This window comes from Podarcis pityusensis (genome assembly GCF_964106645.2).
Source record: "Podarcis pityusensis genome assembly, chromosome: Z".
In the NCBI taxonomy this organism is placed as follows: Eukaryota; Metazoa; Chordata; class Lepidosauria; order Squamata; family Lacertidae; genus Podarcis; species Podarcis pityusensis.
In genome coordinates this window covers 46,782,428-46,804,405 of record NC_138044.1, presented here as the reverse complement: position 1 = coordinate 46,804,405, position 21,978 = coordinate 46,782,428, and the positions used below count along the sequence as shown (strand labels likewise).

Genomic DNA, 21,978 nt, shown 5'->3' with positions numbered 1-21,978 from the left:
AGAGCTGCATTTTTTACCCTGGCCAGGCACACTGGACGATACCAGAGTCTAGCCTTCTAATATATGCATCAGTTCCTCAGGTTGCTTGTGTGCCTCGTTGCCAAAAGCTGCCTTGTAGAAACCCAAACCAAACAACCCTTTTTATTTTCCTCATTCCTGAAACCTCCAAACCTGGTTGACTTGTCAGGGTGCATTTTGCACATTCCTGCTAGCAAGCCTGAAGGATACGCCTAGTTCAGTCATTGCTGGAAGGACAGAGAACAAGTAGTGTGATCTGACGCAGGCCTCTCTTCACCCTGGGATTGCTGCGGAATTCCAGCATCAGCGTGGAGATGGAAACCTGGAGCACTGCAGTATGAGCTGTATGGAGGGACAGGAACTCTGCCGGGTGGCTGATAAGAAAGCAGTACGTTGGGGTAAGCAAACCTGGGTAGCTGGAGAAGAAACACCTTCCCTTAGCTCCAAATATGTCTTGTTTTGTAAGAGGAGAGGATGGGGACAATCCCAATGCATTTAAAGGGCTCAAGTAACATCATGGGAGGACGTGAGGCCTGTCAATAGTCAAATGGGACTTGCAATGACAAAATGTTGCAATGTTAATCTGTTCAGGGTTCCAGCAGTTCTGTTCAAAAACCTTTTTGCCCTGGTTTTCCATGGGGGGGGGGTAAGGAGGTGAATTTTCCACACACACACCCTTTATGCAAACGTTATGGTTTCCCCCAGAGACCTGCTGAAGCATCCTCCTTGCGCGCTGGTGCTGCCATTCCTCCCTCTCTCATGACACCAGAACTCGTGGACATCCAACAAAGCTGATGTAGTGATTCATGAAGGACAAAAAGAAAGTGCTTCAGGCAGTGTGGAGTTAAACTACAGAGGTCACTCCCACGGGAGGCAGGGAGGGCCAACAACTTGGATGGCTTTAAGAGAGGATTAGACTAAGTCGTGGAGGAGAAGGCTATGCTCCACCTTCACTGTTGGAGATTTTATGCTTCTGAATACCAGTTGCTAGGAATTACAAGCAGGCTGTTTCACTCAGGTCCTGCATGCAGGCTTCTCATGGGCATCTCCATGAGAGCAGGATGCTAGACTAGATGGGTCATTAGCCCATTCCAACAGGCTCTTCATATGTTCTTATTTGGGCTATCAGCCTATCACAGCTTGAACACTGGAAGGGGCAATATGCCCCTTGAATACCTGTTGCTGGTGAGTCTGAGCAGAGGAAAGCTGGTGTTGTTTGTGTGCTTTTCATGGACTGCCAGGAGGCATCTGCTTTGCAACAGTGGTGGACTAGATAAATTTAACATGACGGTCCTTTAAATCATATCCTTTGCAGTTTGCAACCCTCCATACTGAATGGCACATACGAGTCACGTACTGAGAGCATGTCATTCAAATAAAACAAATACAAGTTTAACGAAGTTCTGGTGGGCTGAAGCTAAGTATAATTTCAAGCCTACATGCATAGGTGCCAACTCCCTGGGGCCCTGGGTGCCCGAGCACCCACAAAATTCCCCATTAAGGGGCTGGGCACCAACATATTTCAGTGCCAGGGCCATGCACACTACATGGCACCCGCGGCCCCGGGCACTCACGGTCGCAGGACCAAGCTGGCACTCCTGACTGCATGCACAGTAATAATTAGTAAATATTATTAATAATAATAAAATTTAAAAGCACTCTTACCTACCTGGAGAGTCAACCCCTCCACCTGCCATGGGGGAGGGGAGCAGGTGAACCTGGAGACATCAGCTCTGCCCTGGGGTCCAGCAACCCTATATTGTATCCATCTCCTTTAACAAGAAAGGCAATTCTTTCTCTTCATCATCATAGCTAATTTCAGGCAAACAACCCCCTGCCCTGCTCTGTTGAGTAATCTGCTCTTGACTGCACAGGCAGTGATAGCTCAGAACATAAACGGTGACCAATGATACAGCAAAGTTTGGTTTTAGGGTAACACAAAAACTAAGGAAAACGAGATTAAGACCCATCTGTGAAAATATGGAAAGCCTTTATTGACTACTGTATACAAAGGTAAAGATCACTGTCAGCCTGTTCCCTGCCCTTGATATACTCTAAACTACTCTTCACCTCAAAATTCCTGTAAAGAAAATATAAAGCAGAAATAAATTACCGGTATTGAGATTACCAGTATGTATAATTATTGAGTCGTTTTCAACCTGTTGATTACCCACCCCTTGCATCTGTTTTGTTTGTTTTGCTTTTAATTTGCAACTTAAAAATAGTTTAATGAAGCGTATTTTTTGAGCCAGAACCCACTCTTCCATCACTTTGTTTCTCTTCGTTTTTAGGCACAGACAAAAGTCCCTAGAAATGGAAGAGAGGAAGGACTCCACAAAGCTGAGCAAATGCAAGCAGCCTGTGAAAACAGAGTGGGGAGCCCAGTGTGTGGTGTTTACCTACTTCCAAGGAGACATTAACAGTGTGGTGGATGAGCACTTCTCTAGAGCATTGAGCGCATCCAAAACTCCACAGGATTTGAGCAGAAAGAACAGTGGTGAGGATGCAATTGTAAAACATGGTGAGCTTCTCCTCCACATTTTCTGGCTGCTGGTTACTTATGTAATAATGTTGACTCACTGTGGACAAGAAACTTGTACAGCCACAGCTGCACTGTGGTTCTCTCCCTCAAAGAATTCTGTGCACTATAGTTTAGCCATCGCAGAGACACAATTTCCATCAAACTTTAACATACTACAATGCCCAGAATTCTTTGATGGAGAGAATGTGCTTTGAATGTGCAGTGTGCACACAGCCTCCATGATAGTTTCCAGACAACCTGCTTACTAAGCAGTCATTGTGACTGCTTTGCAGGGAGGTTATACACTGTGGCATCAAAGAAGTGATACCCTACATTTTCCTGTGTGTTTTCCTGCCTCTTTTTGTGATGGGGGAGGGGGAACAGCTGTCCTCTTTCGTCTCCATTTCATTTATGAATCAATTTGCATGAAGCACCATGAAGTGATTGGCAATATTATAACCCAGATACAAATACATGAAACAGCCTAAAACAGCCACGGCACATACAAAAGACCAATTCAAATCCATGACAGATACAAACTCAGGAATGATTGGTAACAACTGGACTTGGTTGGGTGGCCCAGGGTGTGTGGGGTCACTGGAGATGGAGAGATTTGTTTTAGCTTTCTCTCCTTACCTTCCACTCTTGCAAAGATACTTTGAGGACTTAAGCAATGCAGGTGCTAAAACAGAAGTAGCTTTTTGGTGACCAGACTCCTGTGGTTCTTGGTATACATTGCTGGAGGGCATGCTTCTGTCTTTCAATAGCTGGGCTTCCTGGAAGCCTTTGCACAGGGTAAGAAGGAAAAAGATTTCATGGTTGTGCCCACTGAGTGATGCCTTCCTAGCACATCCTTTAGTCATGAGTATCCTTATGTTTGGGGTTACGTGTGGTCTCTCTGTGTTTTTGGTGGTTGTATTTATTATAAAACAATTTCAAAATGCAATAAAAATGCATTGATTACATCCTTCCTCCATTTTAATAAACAGAAAGCCACACATCTCCCCAGCAGTGGAACTTCTCGCCGCAATGGGCTAAGCCGTACCATGCACCGCCTCCTTTAAACCTATCCAGCTCCGATGATAATGCAGCTGCTTCAGCGACAAGCCCCTATCCTCCTCCTCTTCTCCAGGGCATCACACCACCAGCTACAGAGCTATGGCAGTTGCCTTCAGGGGACAACCCAAATTTGACTGCAGCTTCAGTGTACCCTCCCTCTATGCCCGATGTGCATATGACGCAGGGGTCTGTGTCAGATGGGAAATACGGGTCCCTGCTGGGTCTCTTGCAACAGGAAAGGTGTCCTTCGTCTGTCCAGGAGCCTCTCAATTCTGGATCTGCTTGTCCTACCAGCTCTGCTAGGTTACAAAATATGAGCCAGAGTTTAACTTCTAGGGGAGGTAAGTAAACATTGGCTTACTTTGATTGTTATGGCTTTTATAAATAGAAAGGGACCAGGAGAGAAGAAGCACTTAAATGAAAAATGCTGGAAGGATAGAATCATAGAATCATAGAATCATAGAGTTGGAAGAGACCACAAGGGCCATCGAGTCCAACCCCCTGCCAAGCAGGAAACACCATCAGAGCACTCCTGACATATGGTTGTCAAGCCTCTGCTTAAAGACCTCCAAAGAAGGAGACTCCACCACACTCCTTGGCAGCAAATTCCACTGTCAAACAGCTCTTACTGTCAGGAAGTTCTTCCTAATGTTGAGGTGGAATCTTCTTTCTTGATATGTTACAACAGCCCATTGCTGCTGTTGAATGAATTAGAAACAAATACTGGTTGAATGATTGTGCAATATTGTGATTGTGCAATATGATCGTATGATATCACCATTGAATAATATGATTGTATGATAATAAGGTTGGGTATTATGATTGTATGATATTATGATAAAACATGTAAACAGGAGCATTTGTGAGGGCATCTAGTGGGGGAGTTTGAGAGGGAGGCCTGGAGTGCCGCCTCACAGTGTACATAGGACCAAGAGACATGGATGGCGAGGGAGCTGCTGCAGTGACCTGCAACACCTGTGCCATGTTACACTTCCTGCCTGAGAATGTGCAAAACTATGCCTGCCCCAGGTGAAAGCTGGTTGCCTGGCTGGCAGAGAGGGTGCATCAAATTGAGGCCCACTTATTCACACTTTGAGCTGTTGGTATAGATGAGGAAATTCTTGATAGAGCAAAGTGGACCACCTTGGAACAGCAACACAGCCAGGGTGCTCCTAGGGAGGAGGAAGATTGCCCATTGCAGGAGACAAACACCTGGAGGAATGTGACACACAGAACCAGGAGTGCCAGTAGCCATGCTGCGTCACTGGAGTTGCAAAATTGATTCCATGCCCTCATCTCAAACACTGATTCTGGGCCAGAGGAGCAAGGACAGCAGTTGTAGACTTCAGAAAACACAGAGGTGGCTGTGGAAGATGCAGTGTACCAATTCCTCCAAAACAACTCCCCAGAAGAGGAAGAGAGGCGTGGTGGCAGGAGGGGACTCCCTGCTGAGGGGAACAGAGGCTGTGTGGTGGTAACAGGATGTCCTGGAAGGCTCATGATGTGACAGAGAAGTTGCCAAGCCTTATAAAGCTCACTGACCACAACCCCTTCCTTTTGATTCATGTACGTACAAATGATACTACCAGAGACAGCAAGGTCAAATGGCCGAAATATTGGGAAATTTTGGAACAAGAGGGAGATAGACTGAAATTGCAGAGTTTTGAGAAATTAAAAAACAAAGTGTGAGACTGGCTTCATTATTATCAGATAATGGAGGCATACAATTTGGACAAGAAAATTGGCTTCCAGGTGGAAAAATCAAAATTAGAAACAGAACTGCTAGAACCCAAAACTAAGATTTTGTCAAAGATGTATAACTTGCTGTTGAAATGGAATACACAGGATGAAACGGTGAAATTTGCTATGATTAAATGGGCACAAGATGTTGGACATAACATAATGATGGCTGACTGGGAACAGTTATGGACCACAGGTATGAAATTTACGGCATGCAATGCCTTAAGAGAGAATATTATGAAAATGATATACAGGTGGTACATGACCCCAGTTAAGCTTGCAAAAATCTATCATTTGCCCGATAATAAATGTTGGAAATGTAAAGAAACTGAAGGTACATTCTTTTACCTTTGGTGGACGTGCCCAAGGATTAAGGCTTTCTGGGAGATGATTTATAATGAAATGAAAAGGGTATTTAAATATACCTTTCTGAAGAAACCAGAGGCCTTTCTCCTGGGCATGGTCGGCCAAATGGTGCCAAAGAAGGACAGAACTTTCTTTATGTATGCTACAACAGCAGCAAGAATACTTATTGCAAAGTATTGGAAGACACAAGATCTACCCACTCTGGAAGAATGGCAGATGAAGGTGATGGACTACATGGAATTGGCGGAAATGACTGGCAGAATCCGAGACCAGGGAGAAGAGTCGGTGGAAGAAGATTGGAAGAAATTTAAAGACTATTTACAGAAATATTGCAAAATTAATGAATGTTAGAATGATGTCAGAATGAAGTTAAGTGGTTTAAGCAGCAATGTTATAAAGGTGTATGCAAAAATGGATTGTTAACAGGTGAGAATCCAAAGTTATAATATATTAAGTTAAAGGGTTAAGTTAAAAACAAAGAGGGAAAGAAACTGCTGAATTAACTAACTGAATTGGAATACAAAAAAAGGAGGTGCGAGGAGGTCAGGGAAGCAAGGAAATGAATGTAAGGTATGGAAAGATTGATGTGTTTTTTTTAAAGTGTTTTTTACCTTTTTTCTGTATTTTGTATTTTTCTTGTATTTTTATTTTTGTCTTTTTTTCTTTTTTTTATTTATGTAACTTCTTTCTTTGAAACCTTTATAAATATCATTAAAAAAAAAAAAAAGATACTACCAGAGACAGCCTTCCATAGCAAGGGGCTACGGGACTCTGGGTGGGAAGCAGAAGGGCCTTGGGCCACAGGTGGTTTTTTCATCACTGCTTCCTGTTGAAGGTCATGGCCCAGGAAGAGAGAGGAAAATACTGGAAGTAAACCATTGGCTACACAAGTGGTGTCATCAGGAAGAGTTCCGCTTCTTGGACCATGGTCTCTGCTTCCTTGAGGAAGGACTTCTGGCAAGAGATGGGGTGCACCTCACAGTGGTTGGCAAGAATGTCTTTGCTGAGAGTCTCACAAACCTGATAAGAAGAGCTTTAAATTAATTTTGAGGGCGAGATAACATTACAGACAACAGGGGAACACCTGGTACTAGTGATAATACATTCACTGATGCACAGGAAGCTGAGGTGGTGCTGCAGAAACTTTGTAAAGGCTAGGAAACTACAATAAGGAAGCAGCCGGAGGGAATGACTCATGGTTTCAGATGTCTCTATACTAAAGCACAGAGTATGGGAAACAAGCAAGACATATTTGAGCCTCCCTAGAGCAGATTACCAAGCATTCAAAAAGGAGAGATATAGTAGTCAAGGGAGACTTCAACTACCCCAATATCTGTAGAACTCAAACTCTGCCAAGAATGTAAGGTCCAACAAATTCCTCAATTGCCTCGCTGACCATTTCATTTCCCAGAACGTGGAAGAAGCAACAAGGGGATCATCTATCTTGGACCTGGTCTTCACCAACAGGAAGGAACTGATGGACAAAGTGGAAGTCCTCAGAAACTTTGGAGGAAATGATCATGTCCTCTTGGGTTTCACAGAGGCAAGGGAAAGCTGAGTGTACTTGGGTATGCACTCTGGATTTTAAGAAGGTTGATTTTGAAAAGCTTCAGGAAATACTGGGTGAGATTCCATGGTCAGAAATACTCAAAGAAAAGGGACTCCAAAATGGATGGGAGTTTCTTAAAGATGAAATATTGAAGGCACAAAAGCAGACAATTCCTACAAAAAAGAAAAGTGGGAGGCATCTAAAGAAAGCAGTGTGGCTGCATAAGGAGCTTACAGGTGAGCTGAGATTTAAGAAGAGTATGTCTAAGAAATGGAAGAAAGGGGAAATCGTGAAGAAAGAGTATACACGAGTAGCCAACAGTTACAGGGAGTTGCCTCTGTCTTCACCCAGAATGAAAGTAGTGCCCAACCTGGAGTTAACAGAATAAATGATGCAAGAAGGGAAGTGCAGCCCAAGATAGGAAAAGAGGTAGTAAGGGAACACCTGGTTACAATAAATGAATTCAAATAACCAGGGCCTGATGAGCTGCACCCAAGGGTACTCAAGGAGCTTGCGAATGTAATCTCCAAGACTTTGTCTATAATCTTTGAGAATTCTTGGAGAACAGCTGAAGTCCCTACAGACTGGAGATGGGGAAACGTTGTCCACATCTTCAAACAGGGGGAAAGAGAAGATCCAGGTAATTACCAACTGGTCAGCTTAACATCAATACCAGGAAAGGTCCTAGAGCAGATCATTTAACAGTTGGTGAGCACTTAGAAAAGAATGCTGTGATTACTAAGACCGAGCATTGGTTTTTCAAAAGCAAGTCCTGCCAGACAAATCTCATTTTTTAAATTAGGATTACAAGCTTGGTGGATCAGGGGAATGCTGTGGATGTAGTGTATCTTGATCACAGGAAGGCTTTTGCCAAAGTCCTCCAATATATTCTTATGGAGAAGGTGGTAAAATGTGGGCTGGGTGAGGTAACAGTTAGGTGGCTTTGTAGCTGGTTGCTCACTAATGGTTCCTCATCACCCTGGAAGAAAGAGACAAGTGGGAGGCTGCAGGGTTCTGTATTGGGCCCATCTTTATAAATGACTTGGATGAAGGGGTGGTAATCAAATTTGCAGATTACACCAAACAGGGAGAGGTAGCCCTCCATGAGCGGTCCAGAGGGTGGCAACACGGCTTTTCTGCAGTAGCTCCGCATTTGTGGAATGTTCTCCCCAGGGAAATTCAGCTGGCGCCTTCATTATACATCTTTAGGCACCTTTGGCAGGCTGACATGCCAACATCATGTTGTAAACGGCCCTAAGATCTATGGATAAAGAGAGTCATACGAATTTGCTAAATAATACTAATAATAACTAATGCCTTTGAATACAAAATCAGGATTCAATATGTTCTTAACAGGTTTGAGCACTGGGTCCAAACTAATAAAATGAATTTCTGTTGGGACAAATGTCAGATTCTACACTTAGACAAGAAGAACCAGATTCACAAATATAGGATGGGGGACACCTGGCTTACTAGCACTACAGGTGAAACTCAAAAAATTGGAATATCATGGAAAAGTTCAATTATTTCAGTAATTCAACTTAAAAGGTGAAACTGATATATGAGAAAAATTGAATATTAAAAGAAATCAGCAAAACAAGGATTGCAAATAGAGCAATATTGGACCTCTGAAAAGTAGAAGCATGCATACGTACTCAGTACTTGGTTTGGGCCCTTTTTGCATCAATTACTGCCTCACTGTGGCGTGGCATGGATGCGATCAGCCTGTGGCACTGCTGAGGTGTTATGGAAGACCAGGATGCTTCAATAGCAGCCTTCAGCTCTTCTGCATTGCTCGGCCTCATGTCTCTCATCTTTCTCTTGGCAATGCCCCATAGATTCTCAATGCGGTTCAGGTCAGGCGAGTTTGCTGGCCAATCAAGCACAGTAATCCCATGGGCACTGAACCAGGTTTTGGTATTTTGGCAGTGTGGGCAGGTGCCAAGACCTGCTGGAAAATGAAGTCAGTATCCCCATAAAGCTTGTTTGTGGAAGGAAGCATGAAGTGCTCCAAAATCTCCTGGTAGACAGCTGCGTTGACCCTGGACTTAATGAAGCACAGTGGACCAACACCAGCTGATGACAGGGCTCCCCAAATCAACACAGACTGTGGAAACTTCACACTGGACTTCAAGCATCTGGCATTGTGTGCCTCCCCATTCTTCCTCCAGACTCTGGGTCCTTGGTTTCCAAATGAGATGCAAAAGTTGTTCTCATCAGAAAAGAGGACTTGGGACCACTGAGCAACAGACCAGTTCTTTTTTTCTTTTTTTTTAGCCCAGGTAAGACGCTTCTGATGTTGTTTCTTGTTCAGGAGTGGCTTGACAAAGGAATACGACATTTGAAGCCCATCTCCAGGATCCGTCTGTGTGTGGTGGCTCTTGATGCACTAACTCCAGCCTCAGTCCACTCCTTGTGAAAGTCCCCAACACGTTTGAATGGTCTTTTCCTGACAATCCTCTCCAGGCTGCGGTCATCCCTGCGGCTTGTGCACCTTTTCTTCCACACTTTCCCCTTCCGCATAACTTTCCATTAATGTGCTTCAATACAGCACTTTGGGAACATCCAACTTCTTCTGCAATTACCTGTCCTTATGGAGAGTCTCAATGATGGCTTTCTGCACAACTGTCAGGTCAGCAGCCTTCCTCATGATTGTGCTTCCTACTGAACCAGACTGAGAGACCATTTAAGGGCTCAGGAACCCATTGCAGGTGCTATGGATTGAATAGCTACTGCACCTTTACACAATATTCTAATTTTCTGAGATTGTTAATTTGGGGTTCTCATCAGCTGTACGCCATGATCATCACAATTATAACAAATAAAGCTTGACATTTCTTGCTTTGCATGATATGAGTCTATCTCATGTATTAGTTTCACCTTTTAAGTTGAATTACTGAAATAAATGAACTTTTCAATGATATTCTAATGTTTTGAGTTTTACCTGTACATGTGAAAAGGATCTAGGGGTCTTGGTCAGGGGTCAGCAAACTTTTTCAGCAGGGGGCTGGTCCACTGTCCCTCAGACCTTGTGGGGGGCCGGGCTATTTTTTTGGGGGGGGGAATGAATGAATTCCTATGCCCCACAAATAAGCCAGAGATGCATTTTAAATAAAAGTACACATTCTACTCATGTAAAAACACGCTGATTCTTGGACCATCCGTGGGCCACATTTAGAAGGCGATTGGGCCAGATTTGGCTCCCAGGCCTTACTTTGCCTACCCATGGTCTTTGTGGACCACAAGCTTAACCTGAGTCAACAGTGATGCAGCAGCAAAAACAGCTAATACTATTCTAGACTGCATCAACAAAAGTATAGTGTCCAGATCAAGGGAAGTAAAAGTACCATTTTATTCTGCCTTGGTCAAACCACATCTGGAATACTGGGTCTAATTTTGGGCACCACAATTTAAGAAGGAGATTGAAAAGCTGGAACACGTGCAGAAGAGGTGACCAAGATGATCAAGGGTCTAGAAGCCAAACCTGAGGAGGAACGGTTGAATGAGCTGGGTATGTTTAGCCTGGAAAAGAGGAGACTGAGAAGAGATACGACAGCCATCTTCAGATATCTCAAGGGCTGTCACATGGAGGAGGGAGCAAGTTTGTCTTTTCCTGCTCTCGAGGGTAGGACTCAAACCAATGGCTTCAAGTTACAAGAAAGGAGATTCTGACTAAACATTAGGAAGAACTTTCTGATGGCAAGAGCTATTGACAGTGGAACAGACTCTTTCTGTGGTCTTGGATCCTCCTTCCTTGGAGGTTTTTAAGCAGAGGTTGGCTGGCCATCTGTCATGGAGGCTTTAACTGAGATTCCTGCATGGCAGGAGGTTGAACTTGATGACCCTCGGCGTCCCTTCCAACTCCGCAATTCTATGATTCTATGGTTTATTCTATGGTGCTTAGGGTTTATTAGACTATATAGTGTAAAACTCAAAAATGTGTTTTGGTTGCATTTTCAGAGTGACAGGGCTAGTCACAACTTGCTTGAGCTGTCTTGGGGCTCTTCTTACAACCATGATGGATGGTGTCCTAAGTTGCTCCATTGGTTTTGGCATTGGTGTTGCCTTAGATCTGCTAGGTTGGGTGATGATGTTCTTTGCAGGGCAGCAGTTGAAGAAGGAGCAAAAAGGGTTTTCTTGTGTGTGTGTGTTTCTTTGTGGCTGATTAGCTGCTCTCCCTGTGCAAAGGTCAGAGGGGGCAGGGTTTCTGTTGAGGCAGGTGATTAGCTGTGGGAGGAGGCACGCACAGTTTGATCCATCTTTTAGATTTAGGGGAGCTAGTCTCAAACGTTTGTTGGGGGAGACCTAGGTTTTTTTTGTGGGGGGAGTTATTAGTCCTGTCTTCATGCTTTTTATGATGGAGGACCGCTGTAGCCACCCCCAACGACACGTTCTCAAGATGGAGGGGGAGGGAACAGCTGCAGTCGCCTGCAGTTCCTGCGCAATGTTTGCCATCTTGCCAAAGGTTGCAGGCAGCTTTACCTGCAGCAATTGCATGTTGATTGCCCTCTTAAAAGACAAAGTCCAGCAACTGGAGGAACGTGTAGCTACGCTCCAAAGAATTAGAGAGCTGGAGCTCTTCTTGGAAGCAACAGAGCACACCGTCTCCACCAAGGAGGAGACAGGGGACTCCCCTGAGAAGGAGGCTAGTTCACCAACACAGGAGCCAGATATATGGACAAACGTGACTCAAAGAAGTAGGAGGCCCAGGGTTCGCTCTGATTGTTTAGAAATACACAGTCGCTTTGAGGTCTTCTCCCCTAGCATGGAAGACGAAGAGCAGACTCCATTTGAGGATCTCTCCCTCATTACAGTCGATCAGGTATATGAAGACGAGCAGCAAAGTCAGTCCTCAGGGAATGTGCAGGCGACCTTGGAGCGGACAGCTCACGGAAGAACCCCGACCAAACCTAAGAGGAGGCGTGTAGTGGTGATAGGGGATTCCCTTCTGAGGGGAACAGAAGCAGTGATCTGTGGGCCTGACAAGATGTCTCGGGAAGTGTACTGTCTCCCCGGGGCTAAGATCCAAGATGTAACTGAACGACTGCAAGGAATCATAAAACCCACTGACAAATACCCCTTCCTCTTGGTTCATGTGGGAACCAATGACACTGCAAGCAATAGCCTCCAGAAGATCAAAAGAGACTACGAGGCTCTAGGCAGGAAATTGAAGCAATTAAATGCACAAATTGTCATCTCATCTGTCCTCCCAGTTGAACGACGTGGCCCAGGGAGAGAGGGAAAAATAGTGGAAGTGAACAGCTGGCTTCGCAAATGGTGTAAACAGGAACGGTTTGGATTCTTAGATCACGGACTGCAGTTTCATGAAGATGGACTTCTGGCAAGCGATGGGCTGTACCTCACAACGGTTGGGAGAAATGTTTTTGCCAAAAATCTCAGAAACCTCATCAAGAGGGCTTTAAACTGACTAATGTGGGGGAGGGAGACAGTGCTCCTGAAGGTAGGAGTCTATCAATTGATGAAGATGATCATCCAAATGTCATAGACCAAATGGAGCAAACAGCACGCAGACATAGTGGTGGGAGGAAAAAATCCTTAAATAAGAGACACGGGGGAATTATTAATGGACTTCAATGTCTGTACACTAATGCGCAAAGCATGGGAAATAAACAAGATGAGCTTGAGCTCTTGGTACAGCAAACTAAATATGACATAATAGGCATCACTGAAACCTGGTGGGATAAGGCCCACGATTGGAATGTAATAATGGGGGGATACAATCTATTTCAGAGAAACAGACCAGACAAGAAAGGAGGAGGAGTGGCGTTATATGTCAGGGATGTGTATACCTGTGAAGAGATCCAAGATTTAGAACCTCAAAGCCAAAGTGAGAGCATTTGGGTCAAAATTAAGGGAGAGAAGAATAACAGTGACCTCATTGTGGGAGTTTACTATAGATCCCCTAGTCAAACGGAGGACATAGATGATGCCTTCCTGGAACAGATGGCCAAGCATGCAAAAGGAAGGGAGATAGTAGTAATGGGGGACTTCAATTACCCGGATATTTGTTGGATGTCAAAGTCAGCCAAGAGCATAAGGTCAAACAGATTCCTCACTGGCCTTGCAGACTTCATTGTCCAGAAAGTGGGAGAAGCAACAAGAGGAACAGCCATTTTAGATCTGGTCCTAACCAATGTTGATGACCTGGTTAGTGGGGTAGAAGTGGAAGGATCATTAGGCGTGAGTGATCATGCTCTTCTGAAGTTTACTATACAGCGGAAAGGAGCAGCCAAGCATACTAGGACTCAATTTCTTGACTTTAAGAAAGCCGACTTCATAAAACTTAGGGAAGTGCTGGGTGAGATCCCATGGACAGTAATACTAAAAGGAAAGGGAGTTCATGATGGCTGGGAGTTTGTTAAGAGGGAGATACTAAAAGCACAACGTCAGGCAATACCAATGAGACGGAAAGATGGAAGGTGCCTAAAGAAGCCAGGGTGGCTATCTAAAGAACTTTTAACTGAGTTAAGATTAAAAAAGGATGTGTACAAAAAATGGAAAAGGGGGGAAACCACCAAAGAGGAATTCAAACAAATAGCCAGCATGTGTAGACACAAAGTCAGAAAAGCTAAAGCACAGAATGAACTCAGGCTTGCTAGGGAGGTTAAAAGCAACAAAAAAGGCTTTTATGGGTATGTTCGTAGCAAAAGGAAGAACAAAGAAACAGTGGGGTCACTCAGAGGAGAAGATGGTGAAATGCAAACAGGGGACACAGAAAGGGCTGAACTTCTCAATGCCTTCTTTGCCTCAGTCTTCTCCGATAAAGAAAACAATGCCCGACCTGAAGAATTTGGAGCAAATGATTCAGCAAAGGAAACACAGCCCAGAATAACTAAGGAGATAGTACAAGAATACTTGGCTAGTTTAGATGTATTCAAGTCTCCAGGGCCAGATGAACTGCATCCAAGAGTATTAAAAGAACTGGCAGATGTGATCTCAGAACCACTGGCAGTCATCTTTGAGAATTCCTGGAGAACAGGCGAAGTCCCGGCAGACTGGAGGAGGGCAAATGTTGTCCCTATTTTCAAAAAGGGGGAAAGAGAGGACCCAAATAATTACCGCCCAGTCAGTCTGACATCAATACCAGGGAAGATTCTGGAGCAGATCATTAAGCAAACAGTCTGTGAGCACCTAGAAAGGAATGCTGTGATCACCAATAGTCAGCATGGATTTCTGAAAAATAAGTCATGATCTCGTTTTTTGACAGAATTACAAGCCTGGTAGATGAAGGGAACGCAGTGGATGTAGCCTACCTTGATTTCAGCAAGGCATTTGACAAGGTGGCCCATGATATTCTTGTAAAGAAGCTGGTAAAATGCGGTCTTGACTATGCTACCACTCAGTGGATTTGTAACTGGCTGACTGACCGAACCCAAAGGGTGCTCATCAATGGTTCCTCTTCATCCTGGAGAAGAGTGACTAGTGGGGTGCCACAGGGTTCTGTCTTGGGCCCGGTCTTATTCAACATCTTTATCAACGACTTGGATGATGGACTCAAGGGCATCCTGATCAAATTTGCAGATGACACCAAACTGGGAGGGGTGGCTAACACCCCAGAGGACAGGACCACACTTCAAAATGACCTTGACAGATTAGAGAACTGGGCCAAAACAAACAAGATGAATTTTAACAGGGAGAAATGTAAAGTATTGCACTTGGGCAAAAAAAATGAGAGGCACAAATACAAGATGGGTGACACCTGGCTTGAGAGCAGTACATGTGAAAAGGATCTAGGAGTCTTGGTTGACCACAAACTTGACATGAGCCAACAGTGTGACACGGCAGCTAAAAAAGCCAGTGCAATTCTGGGCCTCATCAATAGGAGTATAGCATCTAGATCAAGGGAAGTAATAGTGCCACTGTATTCTGCTCTGGTCAGACCTCACCTGGAGTACTGTGTCCACTTCTGGGCACCACAGTTCAAGAAGGACACTGACAAACTGGAACGTGTCCAGAGGAGGGCAACCAAAATGGTCTGGAAACGATGCCTTATGAGGAACGGCTAAGGGAGCTGGGCATGTTTAGCCTGGAGAAGAGGAGGTTAAGGGGTGATATGATAGCCATGTTCAAATATATAAAAGGATGTCACATAGAGGAGGGAGAAAGGTTGTTTTCTGCTGCTCCAGAGAAGCGGACACGGAGCAATGGATCCAAACTACAAGAAAGAAGATTCCACCTAAACATTAGGAAGAACTTCCTGACAGTAAGAGCTGTTCGACAGTGGAATTTGCTGCCAAGGAGTGTGGTGGAGTCTCCTTCTTTGAAGGTCTTTAAGCAGAGGCTTGACAACCATATGTCAGGAGTGCTCTGATGGTGTTTCCTGCTTGGCAGGGGGTTGGACTCGATGGCCCTTGTGGTCTCTTCCAACTCTATGATTCTATGATTCTAAGTATTCAAAACTGGTGTCTTTTGAGACGTGTTGATTACGGAGCTATTTTTCAGAACGACCCGCCTGTTGCGCAGGGCATTTATTAGGGTCTGTTTATAGTAACTGAAACCGCAGTTGCCTTGAAAAAATTGCCTCCACCGTGGCCTTTTTTCTAGCTCACCCTCATCTCCCAGGCAGTGATGGAGAGCCCATGCAATGGTTAACTGGCACACCACCCTCTGGTCCCTAAGCTTATTGGCTGGCTTTGGGTCAGTCATGCTTCTCTCAGCCTACCCTACCTCACAAAGTTGTTGTGAGAATTAAATAGGTGTGTGTGTGAGAGAGAGAGAGAGAGGGGGGGTATAGAATTAGTGTTTGGCCCTCCAGATGTTCCTGAACTACAACTCCCATGAGCCCCAGCATGGTCAGGGGTGATGGGAGTTATAGTTCATCTGGCAGGCCCAAGTTTCCCCATGCCTGGGTTAAATGAATAGATTTAAAATATTTTGATGGTCTAGCAATGTGCCTTCCACACAGTTAATAAGTGTAAGGATTTATTATTTTTAATCCAAGAGTTTATAGCAACAGGCAAAAACCATCTTAGAATAGCATTAAATGTTTTCTCTTTTGCTCTGGGGCAGGTGTGGGCAACCTGGTGAAACGGCAACATTGGCTAATATGAGTTGTACTTCAGCAGCATCTGGAGGGCCAAAAGCTTCCCTACACGTAACTGAACAGATTAGTTTATTGAACAGCATGGGCCTAATTATTATTACTTAATTAATTTTTTTAATCATCGAAACTTTATCAGACAAGAAGCACATTAACAGCAAACGTGACATACACAACAAAACCCAACCGTGAACTTAGTTCTCACACTGTACTGTAAATTGCTACAGAGAGAGAAAAAACTGGAGCAACCAGAGGACACAAATAATTATCTTTACAGTGGTAGCTCAGGTTACAGACTCCGCTAACCCAGAAATAGTACCTCGGGTTAAGAACTTTGCTTCAGGATGAGAACAGAAATCACGTAGCTGTGGCAGGAGGCTCCATTAGCTAAAGTGGTGCTTCAGGTTAAGAACAGTTTCAGGTTAAGAACGGACCTCCAGAACAAATTAAGTACTTAACCCGAGGTACCACTGTAGTCATAAGTAAATGAAATGCAGAGGTTCCATCAGCCCTCCCTTGTTTCCTGCCCCTAATATCCTCCTCTTTAAGATGAACTATTTCCCCACTAATATCCTCCCTATTTTCCAGGTATGCTTGAAAATGATAGAAGAAGAGATCTCTACTTTTAGAAAATGGACACATTTGTTTATTGTTTCTGGCCCAGAGAAATCTCCTGTGTGGACATTTTTCAAACAACAACAACCAGCCACTGTGATGAAGAGGAGGACATCAGTCACCCCCACCTCCAACCTCCGTTTGCAGACCTTTCGGTGCTCCTTTGAAAATATATATACTGGGTGTGGGGAATCTTCAGCTTTCCAGATGTTGCTGGACTACAGCTCCTATCATCAGTGGCCTTTGTCCAGGCTTGCTGGGCTGATGGGAGTTGTAGTTCAGCAACACCTGGAGAGCCAAAGGTTCCCTCCCCCACAACACCTGGTCTATATACAAGAACATGCTACCACGTACACCATGTTTTTTAATTTCCCTTTTGCTTGCCTTTTCAACAACCCTAATGCAGCATGCTTGGCACATGGAGACTCTTTCCATCTGGAAGACCCCCAGATCCTACTTTTCACACCAGCTGAAGCTTGCCATCAACTTCCAGAGTGTTTGCTGGCCATCAAAAGAGAAGAGAAGTGCCAGCTGTGGTGCAAGGCTGCAGGTGTAAAAACTCTATGGGGTGTGATAAGAAAGCCAGACCTTAGAGATCATTGTGTCAGTCTAGATTCTCCAATATCTTATATGTGTTAATGGCTGTGAAAATTATTTGTTTTCCTGAGGAAACAAAATAAAAAAAATTCCTTCCAGTAGCACCTTAAGGACCAACTAAGTTTGTTATTGGTATGAGCTTTTGTGTGCGAAAGTTCATACCAATAACAAACTTAGTTGGTCTCTGAGGTGCTACTGGAAGGAATTTTTTTATTTTGTTTTGACTACAGCAGACCAACACGGCTACCTACTTGTTTTTCTGAAGAACATTCTCAGTTCACCCTGCTATAGATCCCTCAGCTCCTACTCTTCTCTAAAGGAGGAAAATTTAATAGAAAAAGATTATGTGACTGGAAGAAGTAAAAGGAGGGGGAAACACAGCAGTTTTCTTGTTAAATGCAAAGCAATGCATCTGCAGGCCCTTATTGAAAGGCAGAACTTGCACACTGATGCAACACTGCCTAATTTACACAAGAATCTGGGTTTTCTTGCTTTCAGAACCAAGCGTTGTTTTTGCAACAGAAATCACAATTGCCTGTTTCCATCTCTGGTTTACTAGAAGGGAGAGAGAGAGTGAGTAATCATTTTCTTTTTCCACTTTAAAAACCAGCACGAGCAGAAAATGCTATTTCTGCAGGTCTCCCTTGAGGGTGGAAAAAGTCAATAGTGTGTTCTCTGGGACACTGAGGTGTTGTCATACTTGCTGATGCTTTCATTCCTCTGGGCTTTGTATATTTCTCCCTTACTCTGGAAGACTTGGCAAAACATTAGATTGTACTGAGTTGCCACCATCTGGTGCTGCAGATATATATATATCTGGCTTCTGTTCCTCCCCAAAATTAAAATATGGCGCTTCTTGTACTGTCAGCTCCCATCTGAGGTAAACCAGCAGTCACCAAGTTCTGAGTTGCTTAAAGTCTGGATGAACTGCAGCATCTAAATCGAAAGAGAATCCATGCATTGATTTATGAGCATCCTTCTCTCTGAAGCAAGTTGTCCTGCTTACATCTGCCTCAGCAGTAGCCAACCTCAAGGGCAGAGCTAGAGGTGTGTGACCGGTTTGGTTACACAGGGCATGGAGCTTCTGGGATGCAGCAGAAGGCCCACAACTATGAAGTTCAATGGAAGGCAAGAGGCAGGTGTGTGTGTGTCGTCGCACAGGGCACCACTGAGATTTGAGATGCCAAGGTCTACTACTGCCAGCCTCTTCAGCAAGTGTGCCAAAGAGCTAAGCCTAAAGGACGAGTCAGATTCAGCACTTCAGATCAACCCCTATCCAAAGCAGGAAAATACTGGGCTGACCTGACCCAACCTGGATCTGGGCCCTGATTTGATTTGGGGGGGGGGGCATCCCTAATGCCTAATTGGGGTTTTAAACCCCTAATTAAATATGTGGTCAGGAATGGATGGGAGAAAGAGACACAGCATTTAATGTTGTGGGTGTCGCTTCTGTGGTGTCTTCCCTGCAAGGAATCACTGATGAAGCAGACCCAGCAGAGGCTACCAGCCTCTTCTCTTCCTTCCACCCTCCCCCAGCCTCATCAGCTTGCCTTTCAACAGCCTCAGGTCACTCTGGGTGGGTCCTGAGTAATTAAGAGCTGTCTCAACCAAAGTCAGGTGACCCTGTTTAGGATCTGATGCACAATCCTACCGAGCAGGAAGTGTGCCTGGATTATTGGAAATCTGGTAGCTCCCCCCCCCCCCATTTTGTGACAAGTCTCTTACATTGTAGATTGACTAAGCAAGCACTTGTTTTCTTTAAATCTGTGTACAGTGCTTATTATGCATGCACTTGCTTAAATAAAATGCACTATTATGTTTATGTATATATATGTGTACCCACCAACTTGCTTCATGCATTAGGCAGAGGGTTTTTTTGGCCAAGTAAAACATGGTCCACAATAAGGGAGATTGTTCTTCATGGCATCAGCGGGGCAGTTAGGTAATCTTAGGGAAGCTTCCTCCAACCTGGGGCCCTCCAGATGTTGCTGGATTTCAGCTCCCATCAGCCCCAGCCAGCATGGCCAAGGGTGATGGACTCTGTAGTCCAGCTACTTGCTTCCCCAGCCCTGACTTACAGGGGTGCCTTTGAACAAAAAGAAGTTCCTCAAAATTGGATTAACAAACTATAGTTTGAAATATTTCAAAATGCAGCAGTAAATCCCTTACAGTTTAACACAAATTCAGAGCACTTGTAAAAAGATGAAACAAATTTGCAGCTTATGTTTCTGGGATCAATAACAACAATAATATTTATATGCCACCCCTCTGACTAGGTTGCCCCAGCCACTGGGGCCGTTCCCAACAAAATATTAAAAATACAGTAAAATATCAAACATTAAACACTTCCTGATTCAGGGGTGCCTTAAGATGTCTTCGGAATGTCGTGTAGTTCTTTATCTACTTAACATCTGGTGGGAGGGCATTCCACAGGGCAGGTGCCACTACTTAGAAGGCCCTCTGTCTGGTTCCCTGTAACCTCACTTCTCGCAGGGAGGGAACCACCAGAAGGCCCTCGGAGCTGGACCTCAGTGTCTGGGCTGAACGATGGGGGTGGAGACGCTCCTTCAGATATACAGGGCCAAGGCTGAATAAAGTCTGTGGGTGTTTTCAACACAGTCCTAATTTCTTGAGTTATCACTAGAGCACCTTTGGCCCTCCAGATGTTTTTGAACTACAGCTCCCACCGTCCCTGGCTATTGGCCTTGCTTGCTAAGCTGCATGGAAGCTGTAGTTTAGTGACATCCACAGAGCCAAAGGTTTCTCACACCTTCCTTAGAGGATAAAGGAGGACAGAGAAAATATGCCGCCCTCTCTCTTTGCTGTTGCTGCTTGTTTGCCTGTGGTTGGGTTGGCACCATGATTTTCAAGTCAGTAAATTGAAAGCAGAATGGCCTCTGCATATTGTCCCACACCCCCAAAGTGCAAGCAGCAGGTAATAGTGTCAGGACTGCAGGTTGCTAGTAATGGAAGAGCCTTGCGTTTCTAAACCTATGTAACCCATCATCCCGTTCTCTCAGCGGCTAACCAGATACCGTAATGGGAAGGACCTGAGTGCAAAAGCCGTTCTCCACACGACTTCCAGCAAATAGTATTCAGAAGCTTCTTGCCTCCAGCAGCAGCAGCAGCAGCCGTCGCCCATCAGAACCCTGTTAGCTGGGAGATGTTGCCTACTTTATTGTGTTTGTTTTGGGGTGTGCTTAGTAGATGTTTTGCCTATTTGTTTTGGGGTGGGTCTCAGTATTCCCACTTTTCTTCAGTGAAATGGGTATTCTGTGGCAACCATGACAGTTTCTTACATGTCCAAATGTGCACCTAAACCCACAAAAGTTGCGGACTGCTGGCTTACCCAAGTTTGCACCATAGTAGCCAACCTGAAGCTCGCACACAGGATGCAAGAGCTCCCACTGTTATTCCCCACAGCCACAGAGGTTTTCTTCATTCTGAGGGAATTGAACAGACCTCTGCAGGCTCAATGACTGGGCTGGCAGGTGGCTTTGAACTTTATGGCTATGCTCAAATGGCTTGTCTTGCTTAGATTGACTCTCTGGGGGAAAGTAGGATTTTGAAGAGGTACCTCAGACAAGGACAAGTGTCTAGTAATCCTCTTTCAAGAAGCTACTAGAGGCAACTTAAAGGCAATGAAAGAAGTCACCAGACATGAACAAAGACAGATGCCCATAAAAAAAAGTTGTGGTCACATGATGTCTGGTTTATAGCGCCTGCTCCAAAACTCACCCGAAAGTTACTCATCACTCAGAAAACTAGCATGATAGTTACTTGATGCTGATTTTTCTGATGATGTAGGATTTGATCCAACTAAGTTTTACTCAAGAGTTAGGGATAAAGGAAGAAATTAAATTCAGCTTACATTTAAAGGTGAGCCTACCTAATTGCAGTCTCTGAAATAATACATGAAACAGAATTTTGCCCATTGTGAAATTGAGAGAAATAGGCAGGACACGAATTGAAATTAATGGATGTAAACCCTGTCCTTACTTTCCAGTGCATCTACTTTGAGTAAAAAGTAGCAGGATAGAACCCACAGATGGTTAATAAGATGATCTTTGAATTTATAATTTTATTGGCAAACTTTGCTGGTTTAGCTTTGGATCCTCAAAAGCAGGCATAGGCAAACTCCAGCCCCCCAGATGTTTTGAGACTACAATTCCCATCATCCCTAACCACTGGTCCTGTTAGCTAGGGATGATTGGAATTGTAGTTCCAAAACATCTGGAGGCCGGAGTTTGCCTATGCCTGCTCAAAAGCAAGTGCCTAGACAGGGCACCATCTTGCCCAAATTCAGCACTTTACATGTTTACCCAGAAGCAGTGTTAGAAACTGAGATATGAAAACTAGGAGCTAAATGGCACCTTAAACCTAGGTTATGGGTACAACAATGGAATGTCTAGGTGTGCTTTTTTATAACAAGAATACAAAGCTGAAAATGAA

The 21,978-nt window shown here is 44.4% G+C and overlaps 2 protein-coding genes across 3 annotated transcripts in view; one reads left to right on the top strand and one right to left on the bottom strand.

The window, feature by feature from the left end:
- The window catches only part of ARHGEF6 (Rac/Cdc42 guanine nucleotide exchange factor 6), a 373,875-nt gene that overhangs the window by 209,955 nt on the left and 141,942 nt on the right, over window positions 1-21,978 (bottom strand). The gene's annotated exons all lie outside the window — the stretch shown is intronic.
- On the top strand, window positions 208-19,356 carry VGLL1 (vestigial like family member 1). Of its 2 annotated transcripts, none has more exons than XM_080990126.1 (4): window positions 208-416; window positions 2,310-2,515; window positions 3,529-3,939; window positions 16,903-19,356. In XM_080990126.1, exons 2-4 carry the CDS (start codon window positions 2,332-2,334, stop codon window positions 16,941-16,943), a joined length of 636 nt encoding a protein of 211 aa, XP_080846252.1. In that variant the 5' UTR covers window positions 208-416; window positions 2,310-2,331; the 3' UTR covers window positions 16,944-19,356. The 2 variants fall into 2 exon arrangements, with proteins under 2 accessions (XP_080846252.1, XP_080846251.1); XM_080990125.1 differs by having other exon boundaries at window positions 222-416; window positions 2,310-2,539.

Excerpts from the sequence above, each read along its gene's own strand:
- VGLL1 (XM_080990125.1), top strand. The coding sequence starts at position 2,332 with ATGGAAGAGAGGAAGGACTCCACAAAGCTGAGCAAATGCAAGCAGCCT. Across the intron at positions 2,540-3,528 it reads GGATGCAATTGTAAAACATG|AAAGCCACACATCTCCCCAG; the intron begins GTGAGCTTCTCC and ends TTTAATAAACAG. Across the intron at positions 3,940-16,902 it reads GAGTTTAACTTCTAGGGGAG|GTATGCTTGAAAATGATAGA; the intron begins GTAAGTAAACAT and ends CCTATTTTCCAG.